The sequence below is a fragment of the Aspergillus piperis genome (genome assembly GCF_003184755.1).
Source record: "Aspergillus piperis CBS 112811 unplaced genomic scaffold BO85scaffold_20, whole genome shotgun sequence".
NCBI lineage: Eukaryota > Fungi > Ascomycota > Eurotiomycetes > Eurotiales > Aspergillaceae > Aspergillus > Aspergillus piperis.
The window spans coordinates 538,406-564,855 of NW_020291610.1; the positions used below are offsets into that span (position 1 = coordinate 538,406).

Genomic DNA, 26,450 nt, shown 5'->3' on the forward strand with positions numbered 1-26,450 from the left:
ACAGCGTCAAGATTCTGACGTGCTTACGAGCTAGAGAGAAATACAGGGGTATCTGTGCTATGAGATCATATTGTCTATTTTCGTTTTCCATACAAACCAGCGGACTGGGAACTTCTTTAGCTGTAATGGGAATTGAGTCTACATCATATGGCCCGATCCCTGCCAGCAGCTGACCACCTCAGCCATTGACTAAGAGAGACACCAAAAAACAAGGCCTTGGGAGCGGTGAATAACTGACAATGTACACATCAACCGGCTCAATCATCCCCCATTAGCCAGCAACGGCTCAGTCTCGCCATCCTCAGCCAACTGCCAGTGCTTCCTGTTCCTACACGCCAACCACAACAGAATCACCTGAACCAGCGCAAAGACCGCACAGTCCACAGCCGTCCAACCAACAGAAGAATACCAGGTATACAGCGCAAACCACGATGCAAAAACATTCCAATCAGGATCGAGATATACAAACCGGAATGGCCAACTCAAAGCAAGAACCGTGAACACACCTGCTTGGATCGCAAGTCCTGGAAGACTCAAAGCCCGCGGCGGCGACACCCCCTTTAGCAATTTCGGCGCCTGACAGAACACGGCGCTGAATGAAAGAAGTGTCATGACTGGGTTGACAAGTATGAGATGGACACCACTCCAGAGAGCGAACTGCCACTCATTCTCGCTGGTGCGCGGATCCTCGCCTCTACGGGTTGTGAGGACCACGCATACTGACGGAACGACGGCTACGAGGAAGTAGGCAATGTATGATAAGGTCGCGGAGAGCTTGTCTCGGAAGGATGAGTCGGAGGGGTATCGCAGGCTTAGTGTAAATCTTTTAAGAGTTAGAGTCAGTATAAGTTTCTCGAGTGGCAATGAATGCATATGTAAACTCACGTAAGGCCAGAAAGTATCCAGACAACAGTGATTTGAATAAGATTCATCCAGTCTCCTAAGGATCCGGGATTCTCCACAAACATATTCGGCTCTGCATCTGGGGTGTTGTTGTAAAGGAGCACAAGCAGAAACTGCTCTGTCGCACAGATGAGGTTTAAAAGTACATAGTTGATTGAAAGACCGGAGCTATTCTTGGTTTTCCAGAGGAGCTGCAGCTGGGGTATGTATGAGTAGATGCTGAGACCCAGTAGGAGGCTATTTGGATGCAGTCAGTGTCAAGGCTGTACGATGGTAACTATCATAAGTAGTGCTATTTCGAAATTACGCACATCCGGAACCAGGAAGGAAGGAGTGTTCCGTCGATCATCGCGCTTTAACCTCAAAGATTGTAGTATTAATGGCCAGTGGGGTGCTGGAGAAAAGCTAGAGGGGAGATCAACTACTACTACATAATTATAATTATAGGATTTGGAAAGGGTGGCAGATTGGGAGCAGCTTCGATCGCAGTAAACACGGCGGAATTGCATTTGCCCGCCGTACACAGGATTTCATTGCTTCTTATCAATTTAGCCTCCTGCACGATCTTTAGTGGGACCTGTCAAGAGAGGAACCACCAGTTGTTACTACTAGGGCGCTCGGGCCTAAGAACGGGGAACCGCCGGCCGTGGCAGTGCACGAGACGAGACCACCACTACTATCTACTTTGTACTCAGGGCACAAATTCAATAGTCTCAGGCTCGGTGTACCTCGGTTTATTTCAGCAAGGTGCAAACATGCTATGAGATAAGCCCTGGGGTTGTAACAGTCGGTCTTGCATGGGCGGTACTAGGCTGCATGCATGTCAGACCGAGGGGTAGATAAAAAAGAAAAAGAAAAGAGGAATAAGAAGTGGAAGGAGAAGAAGTAAAATAATGGCGGTTGTGGTTGGTAAGCACAATGGAGGAAGAAAGCCGACCGCGGCAGACTGACCGAGAGACAGCCCACAGAGTAGAGCTGCTGGATTAGGCGGGGATTGACCATTCGGTGGTTGCCGCTAACTGTAGGCGAGACGGACGGGCCGTGGGGTCCAAAACAGTTATAACGGCGGTACTACCGGGACCAGCCTAGTCAGTAACCAAATCAGTTAAGTTAGCAGGTAGTCGGATCTGTACCTAACCACTAACTAACTACATGTCAGCGAGGAGTAAAGACCGACAGTAGGGGGGGAGAGACTCCTACCAGAAATGGTGCCTGGAAAAAAGACTGGGATGATGAGAGACATGGCGGGGTAACGAGCTGACTAGTGAGTAACAATTAGTTATTAGGAGTGACTAGAAGATAGTAAATACTAGATACAGCTGTTAGTACGAGGTTCTAGTTTAGCTTTGGCTATTTGGCCCCCTCGTTGTGCCGCTCATCCTCTCAGGCACACCGTAAGCATTCTATGCATCCCAAGTCGGTCATTATCCCCATGCATCTAACCTGCCAGGATCATTGGACGAAGCAATAATAAAGTCATGCTTCGTGAAACATGCCCTGAAGCTTCCCTACGCAACGGAGTCAAGCGAAGGAGCCCTAAAGCGAGCCAGATCCCTCCCACTGCAATGATGGGGAGGGGACAGCAACTAGTCGCTCCGTCTAGTTGCAGCCTGGGGCCGGTACCTTACTGCTTTGGTCGCTCTCTCCACCCGCAATCCCTGTTCCCCGTCTCCATCCGTCTCCATCTCCTGCCAGGAATGATCTTCTCCGTTTCCACTCTTGCGCACACACTGCCTACCATCCCTCCTTCTCTACTGTGCTTCTGTCACATTCGATCCAGCCCGGACCATCGCTCATCAAAGTCCCAATGGGTCCCCCCCCAAGCTATGACGGTTCCCACACTAGCCTCTCCAATAACAATCTCTCATTCTTTCAACTGTCGTTGGTTCTCCGATGGCTAACACCACCAATGCGTTACTAGCAAGGGATTACTTCTTAACTTATCATCAACCAACGAGGCTGGGGCGTCTGCAACCCCTCCCGTGTCCATGAGCGGGCCGGATGACTGGGTGATGGGCTGCTAGCAAATCAGCAAACCGTGTAAGACAGACACGCAGCCTCGCATAAGCTGGCCACAAAAAATTCGAGGAGGGCTGCAGGTCACCGACATAAGGCATTTTCGTCCTAGTACGGCATGGTTGCTTTCCCCCCAATCAGTCGGGGTCACCTGGCAGCAGGCGGGCACCGCGCCTCAACCTGCTTTCTTCCTTCTCCTCTTACTCTGAAACAACTTCTTCTTTGTCGCTGCGGCTCTCTGTCGATGATCGGATCTCCTTGTCGTGCCCCCCAAACCAGTCATCTGGTGATCGAACTTTAGTCTGCTCGCTCGCTCTTATGTCCGTGGCCTGCCATCCCGGTTCTCCCCATGTCACATCCGCTGGTGGCAGCCGTGTGGGAACAGCTGGGCCGCCGTGATCTTGCCCACATCCTACGCGAAATCATCGGAGAGCATGCGCTGGACATCGCGCTCTACCAACAGGATGCCAAGGCATCCGTTGAGCCTCTCACCCGCTCCGTCTTCTGGATCAAGACCATCTTCGACGCCCAGCGAACCTATCTCCAGGGTTTGAGCCATGTTCGCGACTGTCACCCTTACTTCCTGCCCTATCTGCTCCCCACCGAGACCATCTTCTCGGCTCTGATGTACCTAGTCAAAGTCAAAGTCGAGCTCTTTCCCTCCCATAAATCGACCGATGGCGACTTCATTCGATACAGACTCCTCATCGCGCATACGCTACTCACTGGTATTCGAGTGCTCCTGTTGCGCGGGGAGGCGATTGATACCGACCGGAAGTTCCAGTTTGAGCGAGCCATGAGAGCGGCCTGGAGGAACCCGGACCTTTCAAATGTCGAGCGCTTCCTGATTAGTGATTTTCTGCCCAAGGCCCTAACTAGTATTGGATCCCCAGATCTGTCAGCGAGTCAGGCCTTCCTGTTGGACTGTGGAAAGCCATATCTTCCTCCTTTCGCAACGGGCCTAGTAAGTCTTCAAGTCTTATTAAGTAAACATGCTTTGATGAGGACAGTAACTTACTACTCCTTAGTATCCACTTTCGGGCGCTCCAGAGAGGCTTATCACTGATCTTCTGACGAACGTGATGAAGAATGATGCGGATCAGTTGGTGTCCTTCTGTCTCTTATACGATATGCTTTGGGCAGTAGACTCCGCCATCATCCAGTGTCACATTGATCGCCGTCGGATTTCCCAAGAACAGGGCTACACCAGTCCGGCAGCATATAAAGTGGACGAGTCCTTCAATCAAGCACAGGAAATCAAGAAAAAGCTCACAAGGACGGTCCTGGCTGCCTTCGATGACGAGTTCAATACCGCGCCTCTTCGCATTTTCGCAACGATCATCTTAAGTCAAACTGCCGAAGAACACCCGCCCCTACAGACACGGAGGATTCGGGATACTTGGCATCAAATGGCTCCTATCCGGACTTCATGGGAGAAGGCATCTAGCCAGTTCGTTCGGTGGCTTATCAACCGCCGCGTGCAAATGTGGGATTGTAACGGGGAATTAGAAGCATTCTCCCATGATTATCAACAACACCTCACGCAGTGGTTGCAGAGCTCTTCTGCAGCCGAAGCTGATCCGAAACCTCAACCTAAGACTTCCCGTGTCAGCGCAGTCTACGTCGTCAACTGCCCTGCGGTGCATCCGGTTCCTGGACCACTACTGGAGGAAAGCTTAAAGGCCCATGACAAAGGTGCTTACGAGGTAGGAGCGGAATTTTGATGGTCCTGGTTGTGATTGTGCAGTGTTGACGTTGATTAGCAATTACAAGGGAGCCCCGAATTTCTGACAATGGATATCGACTGTCCTCTATGCCCAGGCAACAAGAGGGTTCAGCATGCTCGGATGATCGAGCCTCTCGAGCAGTTATCAGATGCCTTACATTTCTTCTCAGACTCGGAGGCAGAGCGGCGCCATTCTCTTCTTGATTCGACCTCGAGGGACACCACGTCCTGTTCCAGCTCTCTCAGTCACTCCACCAGTCAGTCCTCACGGCTTGAGTCCGACCCGTCAAAACGCCCGATTTCTCCCAGCTCGAACCCAGCCCCGTTGTCGAAAGTAACGAGCAAGCAGGCTATCGCCACCACGACCGAAGTCTTCAGTCCGATCCTATCGCGGAGTAGGACGGACCAGTCATTTGACAGGCAAGCGATCAAAACCCTTTCACGCGACCTCAGAAATGTCAAGCTACCTTTTGGAGGCGGGGCATCGCTCTTCAGGAGGAACTCAGCCAGAGGACATCAGTTACCTCGTCAACCTCGGTTCTGCTTTTCGACCTCAGGAAGCTGTCTGCTGTTCTGGGGCGCAGGCAGCAACTGGGTGATGAGGTTCGAAACAAGCGTAGGGGATGGCAAGAAGCCCAAGGGTCACAAATATGATATTCCGGGCGTGCAACAAGCCGCGGCAGGAGACCAGCGGTGCGCCGTCCTGGCTTCTGTTGGACAGGTGTGTATTCACCAGTTGTCCTTGACTTCGTGAATTGGATGCTAACAGACACAGCACTACGAGCTCGTCGTGTTCGAGAACGACAGCGACGTTCCCCAAGCTTACCTCACCATCGAAACAGAAAACCAGACCTTCCCCGTTACCTGCATGGTGATGTCACGCAACGATCGGTATGTTGCGTTCACCCTTCAAGACCAGGTTCGAGTATACGAGATATGCACACGAACTATCCAGAGAGTCTCGCTAGGTAGTGGCATGGATCGGTCGTCGGACTTTGGTCACCGGTCTGTGATGGGCGCGTCCCCCAATGCCAAGGGGACGGCGTATCAGGGGAAGAAACAGGAGGCTATCATCGAGAGGAAGTTGCAATTTTCTCCAGATGGAAAACACTTCGCCATTGCCACCCATCTTGGAGACCACTATGCCTACGTCGATGTGTGGAACTGCACGTTTCAGCAATGGAGCATTGTCCCTGACAAGTCGAAGTCGCTCAAGCTTCCATCGGTATGTATTTTCGTTCTCACCGGAAGAAATGTGCCACTAACTGTTCCTAGTGGACAAGCAACGACGGTGACTTTACGGGGGTGTTTTATGATGGAACACAGCATGCGGTTCTCCTAACGGCCTTCTTTGCGAAAGAATACCCCTCATTCTTTTCGATGTTGGATGACAAGACGACGAACGACTCCTTCAGTACGCGAGTGGTGCATGCGGCGCAGTCACCTTCCGGGACGCGATTCATTATAGCGAACGGGATGTGCGAGGTATATGTAGGGGATTCCAAGGCCAACGGGCGTCTTCAGCTTTCGCGGGTGAGGAAGGCTTCTTCCAAGATTAGCCCGTCTGTCTTCCGACCGGGACAACTGGCATTGTCCTTCCCTCAGGAAACCGAGGTGCTCGCCTTCTGGGTTAAGGCGGGCAAACTGGTGCTGAGGTCGGTCCGCATGCAAGACGGCATTGAGACGACCAGTGACTGTGATCTGCGATCCGATTTTGACCGACTAGTGGTGGAGCGGCCCATGGCAGCTGATTTCCATACTCAACGTCGACGGCATTCGTTGCTCTCGACCGAACTACTGGCCGAGATCGATGGTCTTCCCTCTCTTCCCCGGCCCGATCTGCCAGAGCTATCGTCGACGTGATTCTGAAGGGAAAAATGAAGGTGGAGTCTGGCGGCTGACATTGGCGTTGGCGCTTTGAAATAAAAGGCTACAATGCATTCTGGCTGTATGTGTGATGGGCTACTATATATTCTGATTTAATGTGCAATGAATGTATGAATTGTATGCTATCCATAATATACTACTTACTTTCTTCCATAATAATTTATGTCAATTCGGGAGTGGCCGCTGTCGTGGCCCGAAATGGACTAGTGCGGGGACGCCAACAACGCGGAGGGCGAGAATCGCCGAATTCCGAACGGCCCGATTAGTCGACGTCACCAACCATCTTCTGGGAGTAGCAGAACTGACCCAGTGAATTCTGGTCTCGTGCCACCACGAGCTGGACACGCTGCTTGTGCATGTCGTCCTAACCTACTGGGGTGGGTAATGCTGGATTCCCTTTGCTTCAATTCCGGGGTGTCCGGAGGTGGACCGGCGGGTGATCGACTCGGCATTGGCCATCGAAGCGCGCTTGCCCCTCCCTGTCTTCCCCCTATCGCTGGGGTGGACTGATGCCCTGTCGTGCATTGGACGTGAATAGCTAATCCTTCGTGTGTCTGGAGCTTTCTAGCATTCTGCTCCCTTCAGCAAGGTCATATTTACCATCTCCTGCCTTTTCAGTCCCCAAAATTCAAGCTCCAACCTCTGCTGTCCCGGCTGCAAAAAGTGAAGCGAGCTCGGGTCGACGTCATCAATACATCTCATCCGCCCCGTTCTTCCAACCCCAGAACATCGTCGACTCGCAGTCTTCTCGTCCTTTCCCTATCCTCTTATACTTTCTACCTTCATCTAAATCATCGCCATCATGTCGATGCCTGAGTTTGATCCGGCCCGTCGGCCCTCTCAGTCCGAGAATCAAACCATTCTCAAGTCCGAAATCCCCTTGAAGGAACGGTTCTTCCGCTATTTTCAGCATGAGATCACCGGTATGATTGAGCTGATCCGGCTGATTACCTATGCTCTTCCTCTTTTCAGAAGAGAGGAATCTGACCCCTGTTCTTCCTGTAGCGCTCCAGGAACAGATGGATCGGCTGGCCGATACGTCGTTAGTGGGAGGTGAACGGACAGACGCAACCGATCACTGTCTGGCGGGCATTGCGCGCTTGTCCAACGAGGTCAAGGACGCAGCCAGCTATATCCCAACCTATGATCAGCGGATATATGCTGAGGTACACATCCACGCGCCTGAGTAACGCTTGCCATACTGACTTCTCCAGGCCATCAAAGCTCTGCAGGACAAACTCGTCGAGACTCGAGCTGCAGTCGAACCACGACCAAAGTTTAGCTTCAAGACCAAGAAGAATGCATCCGCCATTTCGCTGTCCGATGCAGCGCATCTCGCCGCTCAAGGTCGACGCAGTATCCCTGGGTTCCCCTCCCCTGACACATCATCGGTTAGCTCGTCCGCGACACAAACCCCCATGTATCCGTCAACGCCTTTGAACGAGCCCGACAACCGCCTCCATCTACAAAGACCGGAGCTTGCTCCGACCTCTATCCCTGCATTCACAGTGGATGAAGATGAGGACAAACCCAAGTCAGACGTAGGAGGTGGATTCGCCGCAACGGCCGTGTCCTCGGTGTCTGTTAACAACCACCATAATCTGCACATCATGCTGCCGTCCTCAGGCTCAACCGCAACTGTGCCGGCATCCATTACCCATCTGCGCCACTGCGTAGTCGACATGTCTATTCCCACCGCCAACGGAAAGCCGTATACCAGTTTGACCATCAAGAGCGTTAAGGAGAGTCTCCTCGTTTGTGGCCAGATCAACGGCCCGGCCCATATCACGGGGGTGGAGAATAGCATTCTCGTGGTTGACTGTCGACAGTTCCGGATGCACAACTGCTCCAATGTAGACGTCTACCTCAGCTGTTCCAGCAACCCGATCATCGAGGATTGCAGCAATGTCCGATTCGGTCGGAAACCCCGTGTTTACGTAGGTTGCCTCTATAACCATGTCCAGTCTTCTACTAACGATGATAATTCTAGACGCTCGATCACGATCGCCCAGATGACGAAGACCACTGGAGCCAGGTCGAAGATTTCAAATGGATCAAGCCGGAACCCAGTCCCAACTGGAGCCTTCTGGATGCCGAAGACGCCGTGCCGGAAGAAGTCTGGGCGGAGATTGTCCCGGGCGGTCCAGGCTGGTCGCTGGATGATATTCTGCGTGCGATCAATATTTCATCTCATTAACTGAACGTTTGCCAGTAACGAGCTGAGGAGGAGGGAATTGGCGTCCGATTTAACGAGTGTCGTAGTTGCAATTACTGCATTATGAATGCGATGGGGACAAACAAGGTAAACATATTCTATGTACGGGACTGGGTTCCGCGATGCGAGTGTTGCTTCTGAAGTACTCTCTTCTCTTGAGTGGTGGTCAATTTATGTGCAGCTGGGTAAATATATCTGGTGTCGGGCCCCCCCACGGATTCATTTATTAGTATTTATTAGTATCCGCCTCTTATGGTTCAATTTAAATATCCACTTGACAGTGTCTTATGCTGAAAATTAACTACTGAGTATATTTTGAGTTGTCGCTGCAATTTAATGGTTGTACTCACGATGCTGAATGACCGCGTCGGTTATCACCAAACTCGTACCCGCAAAAATATATTCACACAACTACAAATAACCTAGTAGCCACTAATATACCAACCATCACACAACTGTTGCAGAACCTGAATTCTTTTAAATCTATAACCTCACTCTACACACCAACACCTGATCACTATCAAGACCATACCCCGACCCATTTCGCATACCTGAACCGACGCGAAATCCATGAATCCTGCTAAGTAGTAATAGAAGTGCAGCTCCCTTGTTAAATAATCCCAACTACTAGTACCTTCAAAAGACTAGATTTAGAGGAACGGAACTAAAGGGATACTAGTGCTGCAGGCGCAGTGGGTGCTTCGCTGCAATGCAATTTGCTTCATAGGGATGAATTAGCCAGAGCCGAGGGTCTAGTCCAGTGTGGCAGTTCTCTACAGGCTTCAGCAACAGGATAGTTTCGAGTCATGTCATTTCATTTCATTTCAATATTTGTTTTTGAGATTCGTCACTACTTTTGAAGCTTTCATTCGCCATTCCAGGTCGTTGGCACTTTGGGATAGTTCTTCGCATCCAATCCGAGATCTTCATAGATGGTGTCATCGCCTAAACAGAAGTTAACTAAGTCATCCGAATCACAACATAGGCTTGGCCGGCAACTTACCCCGTAGAGCTTCAATCCGCTCTTCATTCTCCTGTTCCAACTTCTCTAGTTCCTCGCCGGGCTGTGCTTCGTTGGCCTGCTTGTCGCCCTCTTCGGCTGTCGCGGCCTTGCCCAGGTCGTCGGTAGCCTCGCCGATCATCAGGAATTGTGCGTTGGGGTAGTCGATAAATTCTGGCTGCAATGGGACCCAACGGTAGTCGCCGAATTTTTCGCGCACACTGGTATTGTCAGCAATTATCTCTGGAATGATCTGCGGCAGCTTATAGTGTACCTTTCGGGATACTCGGGGTCCTTTTGGATCTGAGCATAGGATGGGCCGGGGTATTTAGGGTTCTTCGACTGGATGACCCAACTGCCTCGAGAATGCAAACCAAAGTCTTCCTGGATGGATCCGATAGTCTCCGGAATGGTCAAGACATAAGCCAAGTGAGACGCCCGAGTCGTAGATGTGATGGCGTAGACGCCCTCGGCAAACGGTCTGGCCTCGGGAACGGTTCGCTCACCACGGGTAGACGTTTCGTATGTATCGCCAGCAATGAAGGTCTCTTGGAGTGACTTCATACTCTGTCCGGCCTTTTCGACGAACCCCATGTCACGTTCTTTACCAGAGGTGGGAAACTTCTTTTTGGGCAGCATCAACAGCCGGCATTTTGCGCCAGGCTCCACAGAGCCCTGCTGTTGATTCAATGTGGCACCAATGGGTGTCGGTCGCAGCACCAGGAAGCTCCGGGCAACATCGCTAACGCTTTGCGGGTCGGTCACATTTACGCGCGGTCGGTAGAAGAAATAGATGATTCCTTTTTCGAGTACGTTTGATGCGACCTTCTCCTCCCGCTCCTGGGATGTTTTGACGCCGGCTTCGTCCCTGTCAGCAGCAGGAGCGGGTTTCTCCTCTTGCTTTGTCTCTGGCTCTGCCTCGCGTTTCTTCTCACTCTTTTCTTCTGGTTTCTCCTCTACATCCTTCTCTGGCTTCTCCTCGGGTTTTTCATCTGGTTTTGGTTGATCCTCAACTTTGTCGGCAGGCTCAGCTGGTGCCGCTGCGGGCTCTTCATCCGTCTTCTGCGGTTCTTCCTTTTCGACAGGCTTCTCAGGTTCTTCTTCAGACTTCGACTCTGGCTTTTCCGGCTCTTCCGCACGTTCTGATCTCGTCAGCCCGAATCTCCATAGATTGACGGTACACCATACCTTCTGTTGTCTTCACTTCTTCCTCGGTCGTCGGCTGCTGATTTTCCTCGGGCTTTACCTTGTCATCCTCCTTCTTTCCTTTCTTCGGTGCAGGGCCCTTGTCAGTGGTTTCCTTTCGCTTTGCGCCAGCAGGACCTCGGCTCTTGACATCTGGAGCAGCCGCAATGGCTTCCTTCGCCTTCTGCGCCGCTTGACGGGTAGACGTTCTAGTGGCGGCCATTGTAGCAATATGGGTCAACTTTATGAGTTCTCAATAGGCCAATTGAAAAGGTATGCACACAGGGACCACGAGCAGAGATGAATGGGTGAGGGGCATGAACAATCGACTGGTGGTCGCCAATGGAAGTCGTTGAGATTCGCCGGAAATGGCGATGAGAACCGCGTGACGTCATACAGGGTCCAGCCCGTTCTGGCTAGCGCCGCGTCAACTACGTCACGTGTCGCATATAGATTCGGAGAATTGGGACGAAAGGATCAGCGACAGTGTCAATCTCCCGCAATAATATCGCTCATTCATCTAGGTCCATTGCATCGGCATCAGTGTGACTGGAAGGCTGGGTTGCACTGTCATCTGTTGACGGAGACCTTGAACTGTAGCCCCCCGACGAGGTGGTTTCGCTGCTATCGTGCTGCCAGATCATCCCCGGCGACAAATGGTCCCTCGCGCATCTGCCTTTTCGGCGCCTCCTCTTGGGACCCTCATTGGACTCGTCACGCTGAGCATTGGGTATAGAGTCGGAAGATGACTGTCGGAATGGTCGAGATGAACCTGGTGCTGTCGCGGAAGGCTTTCTTTTCTTCCCTCTCGTCCGGCTAGCGCTTTGGTCTGAGTCGCACTGGAGCCCCTCCATCGAGTCCACCAGCTCTCCCTGCCAGATCTCTGAGTTGTCTCCAACAAGTAAACGTATCGCCGGTTTGTCTGTGGTCTGTCCTGCAGCCGCAGCAGGCTCATCGTCTGGCTCCTCAATAGAATACGGTAGGACTACATCCGCATTCGCCTCATGTTTGTGAATGGTTGGTGAATTACCTTCCAAAGGAACTGTATCTGCTCCAGACGAGATTCCCGGATCGCCTTGCGTGTTGCATGGTTGAGATGTAAAAGCTCTTGATCCATCGTGCGGTTGAAACGTAGGGGGGCTTTCACTTTCAAGAATTTCCGTCATCCTGAGTCAGCCAAAGTCCAAAAGAGCGAATCTTGTATGGACGAAATCGCGCTTCTGAAGGTTAGCTGCTGCTCTGTAGAGCGTGACGCAAACCGCGCATGCGTTGCGAAACGGAAACGATGATAATTCAATAGCGAACAAAGTCACCCGATGACGCTTTTCCATTGATTTAGATGTATGAACATATGAGACAGATGGAAATTTCACAACCACGGCTTCAACCGCTTGTTGTAACAGACAGAAATGGCCCAGATAAGAGAAATCATGTCGGATGGTACTATCCTGAGGGGCCCAGAGGAGAGATGGACCCGACGGGGGAGATCCCGAAGAAGCATCGAGAAGGGGGAGAGTGAGATCACACTCGAATAACCTCCGCCGAACTCCACTCGAACCGGAGTGAAGGAGGCAGAACTGCAGCTTTGACTAAGTCCCCCAAGTAAATTAGATCAGTGTAATGTCTGCCCCAGAATGTAAGAGAGAGCCTAAAAGAAGTGCCTGGCAGCTGCTCACCGCCGGGCCCATCATTGGCCCGCGGGACTCGCTTATTGGCTGCGACACAATAAGTCCACGTTTACCGCCATCCAAGACGGAACCACCAGCTGCCCAGAGTGACTGAGTCCAGACACTCCGAACTACCCCCGTCTTCCCCCCTTTGCCCATTCTCTCCCGCCGTTGTTGTGGATGCGGTGGTCGCCTTTTTGACCTCTCTTAATACCTGAGTGCGGAGCTTGCTTCTCTATGGTGCGGCTCCGGCCAACCCTCCTTCATCATGCAGTCCTCCCCAAACATGCTCACCAAGGTCCGCTATCCCCTCCCCCATTGCCAGCTCCCCCTTTATCGCCGCGGAGCTGCTGCTGCTTTCAGGAACAGGAACTAATCTTCATCCTATTTGATAGTTTGAATCCAAATCCTCCCGCGCAAAGGGAATTGCCTTCCATCCCAAGCGGTCAGTGGACAATTGTCCTGTTCAACGCGTCGCAAACGAGTTCGGCTGACCCTCGAACAGGCCATGGATCCTAGTATCCCTTCATTCATCCACCATCCAATTATGGGATTACCGCATGGGAACTCTCATTGATCGCTTCGAAGAACATGATGGCCCCGTTCGTGGCATTGACTTCCACCCGACACAGCCCCTCTTCGTCTCCGGAGGTGACGACTACAAGATCAAGGTCTGGAACTACCAGACTCGTCGTTGCATGTTCACACTGAATGGCCATCTGGACTACGTACGGACGGTATTCTTCCATCATGAGCTGCCATGGATCCTTTCGTGCTCGGACGATCAGACCATCAGAATCTGGAACTGGCAGAACCGCTCCTTGAGTAAGTCGGAATCTGGCCACCTGTCCGGAGGGGTGCTGACAATGGCTTCACAGTCTGCACCATGACCGGCCACAACCACTATGTAATGTGCGCGCAGTTCCATCCTACCGAAGACCTCATCGCCTCCGCCTCCTTGGACCAGTCGGTTCGCATCTGGGATATTTCGGGTTTGCGGAAGAAGCACTCGGCCCCGACGTCCATGTCCTTCGAAGACCAGATGGCCCGCGCCAATCCCGCCCAGGCAGATATGTTCGGAAACACTGATGCGGTGGTGAAGTTCGTTCTGGAGGGTCACGACCGGGGTGTCAACTGGGTGTCTTTCCACCCAACCCTGCCCCTGATCGTCTCCGCGGGTGACGATCGTCTCATCAAGCTGTGGAGGATGAGTGGTACGTCAAGATACTTGTTATGGAGATATGGATTTCAGGCTGACACGGATGTATAGACACAAAGGCATGGGAGGTTGACACTTGCCGTGGACATTTCCAGAATGCCTCTGCTTGTCTGTTCCACCCACACCAGGACCTGATCCTTTCCGTTGGTGAGGACAAGACTATTCGGTGCTGGGATCTGAACAAGCGCACATCCGTCCAGTCGTTCAAGCGCGATTTGGACCGCTTCTGGGTTATTGCTGCTCACCCGGAGATCAACTTGTTCGCTGCTGGTCACGACACCGGTGTCATGGTGTTCAAGTTGGAGCGTGAGCGCCCTGCCTCGGCCGTCTACCAGAACCAGCTCTTCTACATCACAAAGGAAAAGCACGTCAAGTCCTATGACTTCGCCAAGAACGTCGAGACCCCTCCTATGCTGTCGTTGCGCAAGCTCGGATCCCCTTGGGTGCCGCCTCGCACCCTCTCGTACAACCCCGCTGAACGTGCCATCCTGGTTACCTCTCCTACCGATAGTGGCGTGTACGAACTGATTCACCTCCCGCGCGATGCCACTGGTGCCGTTGAGCCTACGGATGTCAAGCGTGGTCAGGGCTCTTCTGCTGTCTTTGTTGCCCGCAACCGATTCGCCGTCTTCAGCCAGGGCAACCAACAGGTGGACATCAAGGATCTGAGCAACTCGACCACGAAATCGATCAAGCCCCCGGCTGGCACCACTGACATCTACTTTGGCGGTACTGGATGTCTGCTCTTCATCACGCCCACCAACGTTGTTCTCTTCGACATCCAGCAGAAGAAGCAACTGGCGGAGCTGGCTGTGAGCGGTGTCAAGTATGTTGTCTGGTCCAACGACGGCCTTTACGCTGCTCTGCTCAGCAAGCACAATGTCACTATTGTGACCAAGTCCCTTGAGCAGGTGAGCAGCTTGCACGAAACGATCCGGATCAAGAGCGCAGCCTGGGATGACGCTGGCGTCCTTCTCTACTCCACCTTGAACCACGTTAAATACTCCCTTCTGAACGGGTATGTCTCCTTAAAAGTGGTGAATGCTTTACATACTGACAACTTCGCAGTGACAACGGTATCATTCGCACTCTGGACCAGACGGTCTACCTCGTCAAGGTCAAGGGTCGCAATGTCTACTGTCTGGATCGTAATGCCAAGCCTCGCGTTCTGGAGATTGACCCTACCGAGTACCGTTTCAAGCTTGCCCTTGTCAAGAGGAACTACGATGAAATGCTTCAGATCATCAAGACTTCCAGCTTGGTCGGTCAAAGTATCATCTCCTACCTGCAGAAGAAGGGTTACCCTGAGATCGCGCTGCAGTTCGTACAAGACCCCCAGACCCGCTTCGAGCTCGCGCTGGAGTGCGGCAACCTGGAGGTGGCTATTGAGATGGCTAGGGAACTCGACCGTCCCAAATTGTGGAGCAGACTCGGAGCTGAGGCTTTGGCTCATGGTAACCACCAGACGGTTGAGATGGCCTACCAGAAGCAAAGGAACTTTGACAAGCTGTCTTTCCTGTACCTCTCCACTGGTGACCAGGAGAAGCTGTCAAGAATGGCCAAGATTGCCGAACACCGTGGCGATTTCACCTCGCGCTTCCAGAATGCGATCTACCGTGGCGACGTTGAAGACCGGATTCAGATGTTCAAGGAAGTTGACCAATGTAAGTCAAACACTAGCAGTTATAACGGGTTTCGCTAATCAGTCAAAGATCCCCTCGCATACCTCACTGCCAAGTCTCATGGACTGACGGAAGAGGCTGAGTCGATCCTCGACGCTTGCGGGCTTACCGAGGACCAGATCACCCTCCCCTCCATCGAGGAGCCTGCACGGGTCCCCCACCCAATTGTCCCCACCTTCAAGTCCAACTGGCCTGTCAAGGCTGCTGGTCATTCCTCATTCGAGAAGGCCCTTCTTGGAGAGGTTGGCGCCGGCGACGAGGAGGCTGCGGCGATCGAGTTTGAGCCCGAGGAGGAGGACGAGGCTATCACTGCACGCGACACCCTCGAGGATGAGGAAGAAGACGTTGCTGGTTGGGACATGGGAGACGAGATCAATGTCGAGGAGGACGTTGACTTTGTGAACGTGGACAGCGCAGAGGCCGGTGCAGGCAGCACCGAGGCCGACCTGTGGGCGCGCAACTCCCCTCTAGCAGCCGACCATGTCGCTGCTGGCTCCTTCGAGACTGCTATGCAACTGCTTAACCGTCAAGTCGGAGCGGTCAACTTTGCTCCTCTCAAGCCGCGGTTCTTGGAGGTGTACAAGGCCTCCAAGACTTTCCTTCCAGCGACCACTGGCCTGCCCCCGTTGGTCAACTATGTGCGCCGCACTGTCGATGAGACGGATAGCCGCAAGGTCCTGCCTATCATCCCGAAGGACCTGGAGACGATCGCCAACGTGGATCTGCAGGAGGGTTACGCCGCCATGCGGGCCAACAAGCTGGAAGATGGCGTGCGGATCTTCCGCAACATCCTAAACTCCGTTCTGGTCAACACTGTCTCGTCCGAGGCGGAGGTGGAGCAGGCCAAGAAGATCATCGAGACTGCTCGGGAATACATCCTGGCCATGTCTATTGAACTGGAGCGCCGTTCCATCCCCACTGACACTCCCGACAACCTCAAGCGAAGCCTCGAGCTTTCTGCTTACTTCACGATCCCCAAGCTGGAGGTTGCACACCGGCAATTGGCACTTATGGCTGCCATGAAGCTGGCCTTTGCCAACAAGAACTACTCTTCGGCCCTCAGCTTTGCCAACCGCATGCTGGCTAACGGTGGCTCGCCCAAGCTTCTGGAACAGGTAAGCAATACATGCCTTCCCCGTTGATGATCCGAGATGCTAACACATGAAATAGGCCAAGAAGATCAAGCTGCAATGCGAGCGCAGCCCGCAAGACAAGATCGACATCGAATTCGACCAATTTGCCGAATTCGATATTTGTGCTGCCTCGTTCACACCGATCTACGGCGGCTCACCGAGCGTGTCGGACCCGTTCACGGGCGCCAAGTACCACGAGCAGTACAAGGGCACCGTGTGCCGGATCTCGCAGGTGACGGAGATCGGCGCGCCGGCCAGCGGGCTGCGGTTGTTCGTCCCGGGTCAGTACTGAGGATGATGACGAGATGTGACGGCTTTCCTTTTTCTTTCTTCACGCTTGTAATTCCCCGTCTCGATGTGCAAACATGATAGAAATGGGCTTTCTCTGGTGGGGGAAAAAGGAGGATGGATCCTGGTTGGAGAGGAAATGTTGGCGCCCATGGCTGGAGGAAGCTCTCCTGCTTTGGATGGTCCCGATGTGTGAAATTCATAATTCCAGCGACGTTAGTATATTCATTCATCTATTTATTGTTATTGTTATTGTTTGATATACTTCTTTTTCATTTCTTTTTCTTCTTCTATTCTTTTTGCGAGACTGTTCTTGTACAGATAAAGAGGTGAGATAGTATTATCATATCATATCATATCATGATCAGATGCAGAGTAGAGATATCCGTCACCCAATAGTTGGTATAGTACACAATGTAAACTCCCCACTCATCCCTTCCCATCCCCATAACCAATTGTAGCAGCAGCAGCAGTAGTCTATATCTATAATCTAATCATACACACTCCCCCATCCCCAACACGAGATTGAATAAAAATCACTCACACCTCCCATCCCCCCACCCCTTCCTCCACCTCTCCTCCCAAAACCTACAATCAAACTCACTCTTCCCCAATTTGCGATTCACCTCATTATGCGCCCTACACATCCAATCCCCGAACTCCTTCCGTCCGCCCAACCTGGGCTGATTCTCCCCACTCGGCTCCGCCATCCACGTCCGGAAGTCCTCCGCACACACCCAGCACGGATACAACTTCGAGAATATCCCCAGGAACTGGCGCATCTCGGACTGTTGTTCGCTGGACGCTTGCGCCGGGTACGACGCTGTCAATGAGTGCAGGAAGGTCCAGGTGGAGCGGCCGAGGGCTTCTGAGTCCGGTGGGCAGTCTGTGTAGCCGGGGGTGGTGGTGAGGGCTTTTGGGATGGTGGTGCTGCTGGTGCTGCTGGTTGTGGTGGGGGTTGATTTGGCTTGTTTGGTCAGGGCGCGCCAGGAGGCGGCGGAGGTGCAGAGGCGGCATCTATTCATGGGATGTTTTTGTTAGTAGGAGGGTTTGTGGGGAATAGGAGGGAATGGGGGAAGGCGTACGGCTTTCCGTCCTTGTCGAGGATGACTCCGTTGGGGAGTTTGGTCATGCCTGCGGGGACGGAGTCATCTTTTGTTGTTGCTGGCGCTGGGGCTTGTTGTTGGGTGGAGGATGAAGGCGTAGCAGGTTGTTGCTGTTGTTGGTGGATGAAAAGGTGTTTTTGTGTGTCTGATGGTGGTGTTGTGTCTGCCATTGTGGGTTATATAGGTTGGTGATTTATGCTGGGGGGAGGATGATGAAGAAGGTATTCGGATGCGATGCGGAGAAGAAGTAGGACGCAGCGCAGCGCAGAAATAGTCAATTCGGCAAGGTAGTATGTACACTGTAGGGTCTGGTATCCGAGCAGGGCAGAGACACGAAGGAGCAATATCCGCGACAGAGCTTAAGAGACAACTTCTGGGGAATTGATAGTGCTTGATTGGTAATGCAACAAAAGAATGTCTCCGTCGAATCCCTCCGGCTTCTAGAATTGCCATGTGCCTGCTTTGTCAGCCGAGTCATCTCCGCTGCTCCGCCTGTGCCTTGACTGGAGCAAATGGAATATGATGGGGACGTCCAAGCTTCGTGGATCCGTACACTCTGGTTGATCAACTAATTAGCTTGTTATATTTCGCGTCAACACGCGTTTCTGGCTTGATTACTACTCCTGCTAAAATAAGCTTCTGTGCCTGACGAGATTATCAGAAGTTGCTGCCAGAACGCGATCGGTAACTTTATCGAACTAGCTAGCTAGCTAACTAGCGCCGTGTCCCCTCCTGCTAGGTACCACGCGACAGTTGAGGTTATCGCAACGCAGTGCCATCTACCCCCATACAGTTATACAAGCGCAATGGCGCCACGATACGCCCTTTCAAGTTCGGAGCCCGAGTCGGAAGCTGGATCTGCGTCTGGTCGACCCGCCGATGATGTCTTGGAGAAGGCACTGCGTGATGCGGTTACGCAGGTGTACAAGTCGGGCAAGATGGAGGAATTGACGGTGAAGCGGGTGCGGCTAGCTGCGGAGAAGGAGCTCCAGTTGGAGGAGGGCTTTTACAAGACTCAGGGGGATTGGAAGACAAGGAGTGAGCAGATTATCAAGGATCAGGTGGTGAGTTTGCGGGTTCTATTTGTCATAGCGTGCGATGGCTAAGAGTGTATAACGTTTGTGAAGATCATCTACTGACTTGCTGTTGTATACAGGAGGAGGAAGACAAAGCTACCCAGGAGCCTGTGCCGGATGACGAGGAAGAGGCCGCTTCATCTGCCTCCGAAGACGCAAAGCCTACCAAACGAGCGAGACCAGAGAAGCCATCGACATCGCGCAAGCGTCACAAGAAAAGCGCTTCGGAATCCGATGGCGGAGATGCAGCCAACGGATCACCAGACGAGGATGAAGACAAGGTAGAAAAGGTCCCGAAGAAACAGACCAAAGCAACATTAAAGAAGCAGCAATCACCGAAAACTTCTGAAGACTACGTTCAAGATTCGGACGAGGAAGAAGGGGCAAAGCCAGAGAAAGCCGAAGAAACGCCAAAAGACGACTCTGAGAGCGAACTTTCAGTTGTCCTAGACGAGGAGCCTAAACCGAAGCCGAACCGCAAGCGACAGAAAAGTGCCGAGGCACCCCCGCGCAAGGGCAGGAAACAGACAACGGCAAAGGGAAAGGATGCGGATATAGACCCAAACCAAGCGGAAATCAAGCGGTTGCAAGGCTGGCTTTTGAAGTGCGGGATCCGCAAGATGTGGGCACGGGAGCTGGCTCCCTACGATACGTCCAAAGCGAAGATCAATCACCTCAAGGGAATGCTGAAGGACGCAGGCATGGAGGGGCGCTACTCAGTTGAGAAGGCTAATCGTATCCGCGAGGAGCGTGAACTCAAAGCTGATCTGGAGATGGTCCAAGAAGGAGCCAAGCGATGGGGTAAAGAAAGCGGCAGCGAGAACAGTGATGATAGTCGACCGAAGCGGCGGCTGAATCGCGGGCGGAAGAGTCTGGCCTTTTTAGAGAGCGAGGGAGAGGAAACGGACTGAGATGGTGGGACGATCAATGTGCGGGTTGCTGCATGATTTAGCTGTCGCAGTATCTGCCTGGCGCAGGCTGTGGGTCGTAATGACACTCGAGATAATTGAATAGTCCATGTTGGCACATCACGCCTTATTTCCCTGTCTTTGTTCCGCCCATACGTTGAGCCACCAGGCTGAAAACGGCGACGGAAGAGATGAAGAGGACGAGGTTATAGAACTGCATAGCATGTCGGTCAGAATTGGGATCACCATAAAGCGATAGCTAGCTAGCGAGAGCTTACCGCTGTTCTGGAGTACTCGTTCTCTTCCGCCTCTGTTCTAGCCTCGACAAACAGGCGTCGGAGATTGGGTAGATTGGCCTAGGATAGACATGTGAGTGGTAGCAGTTGAGGGGGTAATTTCAAGTTACATACCATAGCTCTGGTGGCAAGTAATGCTGTTTGAAAGGAGAAGGAAAGAAAGAAAGACGGAAGGCGGCGGCGGTGGTGGTGGTGGTGGTGACGGGGAAGCCAGACCGGGGAAGAAAGAGAGCGGCTCAGGTTAAGTTAGTGTTGGGTCCAGACACTCGCTCGCTCGACTCCCTAATTGTATCTGTCCTCCTTCCACTTCCTGCCCGGCCCTCTTGCTCCCCCCCATCAACCCCCCTCTTCCCTCCTTAGGGTCTTTTTCTATACTTTCTGTCTTCTCTTCCTTTAACCTTGTCTTATTTCCTTTCACTCGTCCAACCATCCTCTGCCGGATCGCTGCCGTGTCCGGTTCTCCCTGAAGCTCTCGCCGCCTCGCATTAATTCCCCGCAGTCTCCTGCATTTCCACTTCCGATCCCATCTGGTTTTGCGGAGGCGCGACCCCGTCGTCGCTGAAGCCCGGTTTCGCTCAGCATGGCTATGAGTAAGATTAGGGGGGCCTTTGCGGTCCCCAGAAAAGGAGAGACCTTCGAATTGCGAGCTGGTCTTGTGTATGGTGTGCCCCGTGCCCGATCGGTGACCGACATCTTGCTGACCTCTCGACAGATCTCAATATGCATATGAACGGTACGTCGACATGAATCTGCCTATGGGAACCGCCGATAGCCCGTGACACATTCTCTGATGCGCGCATAGGAAGGAGTCCATTCAGAAGACCATCATGGCCATGACGTTGGGCAAGGACGTTTCCGCTCTGTTTCCGGATGTCCTCAAGAACATTGCGACCAGCGATCTCGAGCAGAAGAAACTAGTATACCTCTATCTCATGTACGTGTTCGCTCTTTGGTTGTCCAAGTGATCTTGACTAAACACTCCCTACGTACCAGGAACTACGCCAAATCTCACCCGGACCTTTGCATTCTCGCCGTCAACACCTTCGTACAAGACTCCGAAGACCCGAACCCCCTCATCAGGGCTCTCGCGATCCGAACAATGGGATGTATCCGCGTGGACAAGATGGTGGATTATATGGAGGAGCCCCTCCGCAAGACGCTTCGCGATGAGTCGCCATATGTCCGGAAGACCGCCGCGATCTGTGTAGCGAAGCTCTTCGACCTGAACCCCGCTATGTGCCTGGAAAACGGCTTCCTGGAGATGCTGCAAGAGATGATTGGTGATCCTAACCCCATGGTTGTCGCCAACTCCGTCACCGCACTGTCCGAAATCTACCATGCTGCCCCTGAAACGCAAGCCCTCAAGGTGACCTCCAACACTCTGCGCAAACTTCTCATGGCCTTGAACGAGTGCACGGAATGGGGTCGAGTCACGATTTTGACTACTCTGGCCGAGTACAGAACCAATGAAGTGACTGAATCTGAACACATTTGCGAAAGGGTTGCTCCCCAATTCCAACATGCCAATCCTAGTGTTGTCCTGGCGGCCGTTAAAGTGGTATTCCTCCATATGAGGAACGTCAACTATGAGCTGGCGAAGAATTACCTGAAGAAGATGGCTCCCCCACTTGGTAAGATAACCATAGATTCTGCTGACCGACTGACTTGCTGATGTATTATGGTTCAGTAACGCTGGTGTCGTCGGCGCCCGAAGTCCAGTATGTTGCTTTACGGAACATTGATCTGTTGTTGCAGAAGCAGCCTGATATCCTGAACAAGGAACTGCGGGTCTTCTTCTGCAAGTACAATGATCCACCTTATGTTAAGTTCCAGAAGCTGGAGATTATGGTCCGCATAGCCAACGACCGCAACGTCGACCAGCTCCTGGCAGAGCTGAAGGAGTACGCGCTGGAGGTGGACATGGACTTTGTGCGTCGTGCCGTCAAAGCTATCGGTCAGGTCGCCATCAAGATCGAGAGCGCCAGCGAAAAGTGTGTCAACACCCTGCTGGACCTCATTAACACCAAGGTCAATTATGTGGTGCAAGAGGCGATCGTGGTCATCAAGGACATCTTCCGCAAATATCCCGGCTACGAAGGAATCATTCCCACTCTCTGCAAGTGCATCGATGAACTGGATGAACCTAATGCGCGCGCTGCGCTCATCTGGATTGTTGGTCAGTATGCGGAGAAGATCAGCAACGCGGGTGACATTCTTGCTGGTTTCGTGGAAGGCTTCAATGAGGAGTTCTCTCAGGTTCGTTTATTTTCCTCGCCAAGTCTCTCGACCAATTGCTGATCCTTTGTGCAGACCCAGCTGCAGATCTTGACCGCTGTCGTCAAGCTCTTCCTCAAGCGGCCCGAGAAGGCTCAGGGGCTTGTCCAGAAAGTGCTGCAGGCGGCCACGGCTGAGAATGACAACCCCGATGTCCGCGATAGGGCTTACGTGTATTGGCGTTTGCTGTCCAACACGAGCGACCCCAATGCTACGAAGAACATCGTACTGTCTGACAAACCGCCGATCGTCACCACAATCCACTCTCTTCCCCCGAATCTCCTCGATCAGCTACTGAGCGAACTCTCCACCCTCGCATCTGTCTACCACAAGCCTCCGGAGCAATTCGTTGGACAGGGCAGATTCGGTGCAGATGCCGTACAAAGAGCTGCCATCGAGTATGTTTTACACTCGCTTTGCAAAGCTGGTTACTCGGAATCCAAGCTAATGAAAATCCTAGGGAACAAATCCAAAACGCTCGGGAGAATCCGTTGGCGGCAGCGGCGGCAGCAGCAGCTGTTACTGGCAGTGCTCCGCCTCCGCAAGCCCAGAGCAACGTCGAGAACTTGTTGGATATCGACTTCGATGGCACCGCGCCGGCATCTGCTCAGAAAGAACCGGGCGCTGGGATGTCAGGTCTCGAAGGCCTTGCTGGAACGCCCGTGCGGGTGGAGTCTCCGGCCGCAGGGGCACCTTCTGGAAGCAACAACCTGGACGACCTGCTCGGAGTGTTTGGCGATGGCGCCGCCACCGCCGCCGCCCCAGCCAGCGGGAGCGGTGCTCCCAGTGGCGGTGCTGGTGCAGACTTGATGAATGGCTTTGAGGGGCTGGACCTGTCTGGAGGTGGCATGGCTTCACCACCTCCTGGAGGAAGCCAACCAAAGAAGACAAACGAGGATATTCTGTCGTTATTCTGAGCGCAATGAGCCATGTCTGTATGTTGGCGCACGATTTCGTATAGCTGAATCGCAGGTGCGGGAAGGTTGAGCCAAAAGCACACATAATTCTGTTGATGCATGCCGAATATAGATCTATTTTTCGTTACTCTAGCTTGGGGTCTATCTTGATACTACTCTTGTCTCTCTGCTTTTCTCCTGTTTGCCATTCTGGGTGTTTCCGCCCACCTGTATATCCATCTCATTGGACTTGACGAGCATTGATCTATTCTACGTATCCCTTACTTAATTGCACACTTCTTTCCCGGTCAACGCATTCAGGAAACTTTTCCCAACTTCAGGGGACTTGCTGACTTTGCATTTAACCATTCTAGCGGGGGGCCAGCAATGCTAGTTGGTCGGAACCAAAACCCTCCCTTGTCCGGGTGAGTCACGGCTGCTCATCCTGCCCAGACTTCCGGCAGTTTGTAAACCACTATAAATAGTCAAGCCATTCTCATGGCTCTCATCGCTTTTCTCCGACTAAAATTCATTGAACTCCTTCTATTACAGTGCAATGGATCAACTCAGGAAAACTTTCGCCCGGTGTGCGCAGGAGGGCCGGCCAGCCCTTGTGACTTATGTCACGGCTGGCTTCCCTACGGCAGCAGAGACTCCAGACATTATGCTTGCAATGCAGGCTGGAGGAGCAGGTATGCAATACTTCCTAGCTTGTATAAGTGACAACGTCCGCTGGTGTGCTAATGATGTGGTAGATGTCATTGAACTCGGTCTCCCTTTCACGGATCCTATTGCCGACGGCCCTACCATTCAGATGTCAAACCTTAAGGCGCTCGATAACGGTGTCACCATATCCTCTATGTTGCAAATGGTTAAGGATGCCCGTCAAAGAGGTCTGCACGTCCCCGTTCTCTTCATGGGTTACTATAACCCGATTATGCGTTATGGGGAATCCGAGCTCCTCGCTGCGAGCAGGACAGCGGGGGTGGATGGCTTCATCATTGTCGATCTACCGCCCGAGGAAGCTGTTCGATTCCGGAACCAGTGTAGAGATGCTGGGTTAGTTACCTTTCTAATACCAATTGTTGAGGCAACAGGACATTGCTTGACCATCCACTGACACGTATCCTTTGAGCAGTCTTTCCTACGTCCCATTGATAGCCCCGTCGACCACAGAGGACCGCATGAAAACTCTCTGCGGGATTGCCGATTCCTTTATATATCTTGTGTCCAGAATGGGTGTCACTGGCGTCACTGGCACTCTGAGTTACGATCTCCCGGAACTAATGAAGCGCGTGAAGCATCTTTCCGGCGGAGTACCGGTGGCCGTTGGCTTCGGCGTCAGCAACCGTGAACAGTTCCTCGGCGTCACCTCTGTCGCAGACGGCGCCGTCATTGGCAGTGAGATAATCACCCAGCTGGCAAACGCCCCTGCAGCCCAGGGTGCAGCTATCATCCAAGACTACTGCTCTCAGATTACATGTCGGACCGTCAAGCCAACTGAACCTCACTCTGTCCCGGAGAACCCTCACTCATCCTCGTCATCATCAAACCTCCCTGTCTCAGAGCAGTCAACTGAAGCGTCCAAGCCCGGCCGCTTCGGCACCTTCGGCGGCCAATACGTACCAGAAGCCCTAACGACATGTCTCAACGAACTAGAAGCCGGCTTCAACACCGCCATCGACGATCCAACCTTCTGGGCTGAATACCGTTCCTACTACCCCTACATCGGACGGCCCTCATCCCTACACCAAGCCCCACGCCTCACCTCCCACGCCGGAGGCGCCACCATCTGGCTAAAGCGCGAAGACCTCAACCACACCGGCTCACACAAAATCAACAACGCCCTCGGCCAGATCCTCCTCGCCCGCCGACTCGGCAAGACCGAGATCATCGCCGAAACAGGAGCCGGCCAACACGGCGTAGCAACCGCCACCGTATGCGCCAAATTCGGCATGAAATGCACCGTATACATGGGCTCCGAAGACGTCCGCCGCCAGGCCCTCAACGTCTTCCGGATGCGCCTCCTCGGCGCCACCGTCATCCCCGTAGAATCCGGGTCCCGCACACTCCGCGACGCCGTCAACGAAGCCTTTCGCGCGTGGATTACGCGCCTTAACACCACCCACTACATCATCGGCTCAGCCATCGGTCCACACCCCTTCCCCACAATCGTCCGCACCTTCCAATCCATCATCGGCCAGGAAACTAAAACCCAGCTGGCGCAGCAAATCAATCGTCTCCCTGATGCAGTGGTCGCCTGTGTAGGCGGCGGCTCTAACGCCGTCGGCATGTTCTACCCTTTCTCTGAAGACCCCAGTGTCCAGTTGATCGGCGTGGAAGCCGGCGGCGATGGTACCACCGACCCGGAACACCACTGTGCTACCTTATCCTCTGGGTCTGGCTCGGTAGGCGTGTTCCATGGAGTGCGGACATACGTACTTCAGAACGAACATGGGCAGATCTCCGGTACGCATTCCGTGTCCGCGGGGCTGGATTATCCTGGGGTTGGACCGGAACTGGCGCATTGGAAGGAGGTGGGCAGAGCGAGGTTCATCTCGGCGACGGATGACGAGGCGCTGGAGGGGCTGAGGTTGTTGTGTCGGTTGGAAGGGATTTTGCCGGCGTTGGAGACGGCGCATGCGATTGCCAAGGTGGTGGATGTGGCGAGAGAAGTTGGAGTGGGTGGTCATGTTGTGTTGTGTGTAAGTGGGAGGGGGGATAAAGATGTTGATACGGTTATGGGGGTGGAGGGGATGGCTTAGGGAGGGTAGTATAATACTTCAGCCTTTTTTTCTTTTTCTTAATTTTTTTTCTCTTAATTTTCGGGATGTGTTTAATTCTATCAATCTATTACTTCTTCACTTGGATTTTCTGCGGACCCGAGTATAAATGCAGCTTTTTGAAAATGTCCATTGATATAATTGAATGTTTTTCAATTGACATGAACCTCCAATATTAGTTAACTAGTGT

The 26,450-nt window shown here is 52.8% G+C and overlaps 9 protein-coding genes across 9 annotated transcripts; 6 read left to right on the top strand and 3 right to left on the bottom strand.

Moving 5' to 3' along the window:
- Positions 1–161: 161 nt before the first annotated feature.
- Positions 162–1,252, bottom strand: BO85DRAFT_480631 (PQ-loop repeat-containing protein; the record flags this gene model as incomplete). The annotated part of the gene is made up of 3 exons (XM_025663019.1): positions 162–823; positions 886–1,140; positions 1,215–1,252. 3 exons carry the CDS (start codon positions 1,250–1,252, stop codon positions 262–264), a joined length of 855 nt encoding a protein of 284 aa, XP_025512172.1. The 3' UTR covers positions 162–261.
- Positions 1,253–3,088: 1,836 nt separating this feature from the next.
- BO85DRAFT_404540 (uncharacterized protein) lies at positions 3,089–6,686 on the top strand. The gene is made up of 5 exons (XM_025657274.1): positions 3,089–3,883; positions 3,948–4,625; positions 4,683–5,366; positions 5,421–5,870; positions 5,921–6,686. Exons 1-5 carry the CDS (start codon positions 3,269–3,271, stop codon positions 6,506–6,508), a joined length of 3,015 nt encoding a protein of 1,004 aa, XP_025512173.1. The 5' UTR covers positions 3,089–3,268; the 3' UTR covers positions 6,509–6,686.
- A 648-nt stretch (positions 6,687–7,334) lies between these two features.
- On the top strand, positions 7,335–8,729 carry BO85DRAFT_462445 (putative tubulin-specific chaperone c; the record flags this gene model as incomplete). The annotated part of the gene is made up of 4 exons (XM_025661850.1): positions 7,335–7,455; positions 7,505–7,698; positions 7,747–8,469; positions 8,523–8,729. The coding sequence occupies 4 exons, from the start codon at positions 7,335–7,337 to the stop codon at positions 8,727–8,729; spliced, it is 1,245 nt and encodes a 414-aa protein (XP_025512174.1).
- An 818-nt stretch (positions 8,730–9,547) lies between these two features.
- On the bottom strand, positions 9,548–12,098 carry BO85DRAFT_428165 (uncharacterized protein; the record flags this gene model as incomplete). The annotated part of the gene is made up of 6 exons (XM_025658196.1): positions 9,548–9,692; positions 9,751–9,968; positions 10,022–10,889; positions 10,936–11,141; positions 11,330–11,363; positions 11,528–12,098. 6 exons carry the CDS (start codon positions 12,096–12,098, stop codon positions 9,613–9,615), a joined length of 1,977 nt encoding a protein of 658 aa, XP_025512175.1. The 3' UTR covers positions 9,548–9,612.
- A 604-nt stretch (positions 12,099–12,702) lies between these two features.
- On the top strand, positions 12,703–17,293 carry BO85DRAFT_428168 (coatomer subunit alpha). The gene is made up of 8 exons (XM_025658197.1): positions 12,703–12,897; positions 12,995–13,044; positions 13,105–13,424; positions 13,478–13,813; positions 13,870–14,836; positions 14,887–15,482; positions 15,531–16,615; positions 16,671–17,293. The coding sequence occupies exons 1-8, from the start codon at positions 12,868–12,870 to the stop codon at positions 16,923–16,925; spliced, it is 3,639 nt and encodes a 1,212-aa protein (XP_025512176.1). The 5' UTR covers positions 12,703–12,867; the 3' UTR covers positions 16,926–17,293.
- Positions 17,238–18,421, bottom strand: BO85DRAFT_404550 (flavin-linked sulfhydryl oxidase). Its single transcript, XM_025657275.1, has 2 exons — positions 18,007–18,421; positions 17,238–17,938 (listed from the first exon to the last, which is right to left on the bottom strand). Exons 1-2 carry the CDS (start codon positions 18,195–18,197, stop codon positions 17,458–17,460), a joined length of 672 nt encoding a protein of 223 aa, XP_025512177.1. The 5' UTR covers positions 18,198–18,421; the 3' UTR covers positions 17,238–17,457.
- A 138-nt stretch (positions 18,422–18,559) lies between these two features.
- Positions 18,560–20,315, top strand: BO85DRAFT_452617 (putative transcriptional regulator). Its single transcript, XM_025660863.1, has 3 exons — positions 18,560–19,091; positions 19,184–20,225; positions 20,290–20,315. Exons 1-2 carry the CDS (start codon positions 18,834–18,836, stop codon positions 20,012–20,014), a joined length of 1,089 nt encoding a protein of 362 aa, XP_025512178.1. The 5' UTR covers positions 18,560–18,833; the 3' UTR covers positions 20,015–20,225; positions 20,290–20,315.
- Positions 20,316–20,603: 288 nt separating this feature from the next.
- BO85DRAFT_404558 (putative AP-1 adaptor complex subunit beta) lies at positions 20,604–23,787 on the top strand. Its single transcript, XM_025657276.1, has 7 exons — positions 20,604–20,964; positions 21,020–21,040; positions 21,110–21,241; positions 21,301–21,938; positions 21,995–22,563; positions 22,618–22,979; positions 23,042–23,787. The coding sequence occupies exons 1-7, from the start codon at positions 20,888–20,890 to the stop codon at positions 23,496–23,498; spliced, it is 2,256 nt and encodes a 751-aa protein (XP_025512179.1). The 5' UTR covers positions 20,604–20,887; the 3' UTR covers positions 23,499–23,787.
- A 181-nt stretch (positions 23,788–23,968) lies between these two features.
- Positions 23,969–26,414, top strand: BO85DRAFT_480639 (tryptophan synthase). Its single transcript, XM_025663020.1, has 3 exons — positions 23,969–24,169; positions 24,233–24,536; positions 24,616–26,414. Exons 1-3 carry the CDS (start codon positions 24,034–24,036, stop codon positions 26,240–26,242), a joined length of 2,067 nt encoding a protein of 688 aa, XP_025512180.1. The 5' UTR covers positions 23,969–24,033; the 3' UTR covers positions 26,243–26,414.
- Positions 26,415–26,450: the final 36 nt, after the last annotated feature.

Coding starts and splice junctions, on each gene's coding strand:
- BO85DRAFT_404540 (XM_025657274.1), top strand. CDS start 3,269: ATGTCACATCCGCTGGTGGCAGCCGTGTGGGAACAGCTGGGCCGCCGT. Junction 3,884..3,947: donor CTCCTTTCGCAACGGGCCTA/GTAAGTCTTCAA, acceptor ACTACTCCTTAG/TATCCACTTTCGGGCGCTCC. Junction 5,871..5,920: donor AGTCGCTCAAGCTTCCATCG/GTATGTATTTTC, acceptor AACTGTTCCTAG/TGGACAAGCAACGACGGTGA.
- BO85DRAFT_428168 (XM_025658197.1), top strand. CDS start 12,868: ATGCAGTCCTCCCCAAACATGCTCACCAAG. Junction 13,814..13,869: donor CAAGCTGTGGAGGATGAGTG/GTACGTCAAGAT, acceptor ACGGATGTATAG/ACACAAAGGCATGGGAGGTT. Junction 16,616..16,670: donor CGCCCAAGCTTCTGGAACAG/GTAAGCAATACA, acceptor CACATGAAATAG/GCCAAGAAGATCAAGCTGCA.
- BO85DRAFT_404550 (XM_025657275.1), bottom strand. CDS start 18,197: ATGGCAGACACAACACCACCATCAGACACACAAAAACACCTTTTCATC. Junction 17,939..18,006: donor CTCGACAAGGACGGAAAGCC/GTACGCCTTCCC, acceptor TCCCATGAATAG/ATGCCGCCTCTGCACCTCCG.
- BO85DRAFT_452617 (XM_025660863.1), top strand. CDS start 18,834: ATGGCGCCACGATACGCCCTTTCAAGTTCGGAGCCCGAGTCGGAAGCT. Junction 19,092..19,183: donor AGATTATCAAGGATCAGGTG/GTGAGTTTGCGG, acceptor TGTTGTATACAG/GAGGAGGAAGACAAAGCTAC.
- BO85DRAFT_404558 (XM_025657276.1), top strand. CDS start 20,888: ATGGCTATGAGTAAGATTAGGGGGGCCTTTGCGGTCCCCAGAAAAGGA. Junction 20,965..21,019: donor GAATTGCGAGCTGGTCTTGT/GTATGGTGTGCC, acceptor ACCTCTCGACAG/ATCTCAATATGCATATGAAC. Junction 22,564..22,617: donor TCAATGAGGAGTTCTCTCAG/GTTCGTTTATTT, acceptor TCCTTTGTGCAG/ACCCAGCTGCAGATCTTGAC.
- BO85DRAFT_480639 (XM_025663020.1), top strand. CDS start 24,034: ATGGATCAACTCAGGAAAACTTTCGCCCGGTGTGCGCAGGAGGGCCGG. Junction 24,170..24,232: donor AATGCAGGCTGGAGGAGCAG/GTATGCAATACT, acceptor ATGATGTGGTAG/ATGTCATTGAACTCGGTCTC. Junction 24,537..24,615: donor AACCAGTGTAGAGATGCTGG/GTTAGTTACCTT, acceptor TCCTTTGAGCAG/TCTTTCCTACGTCCCATTGA.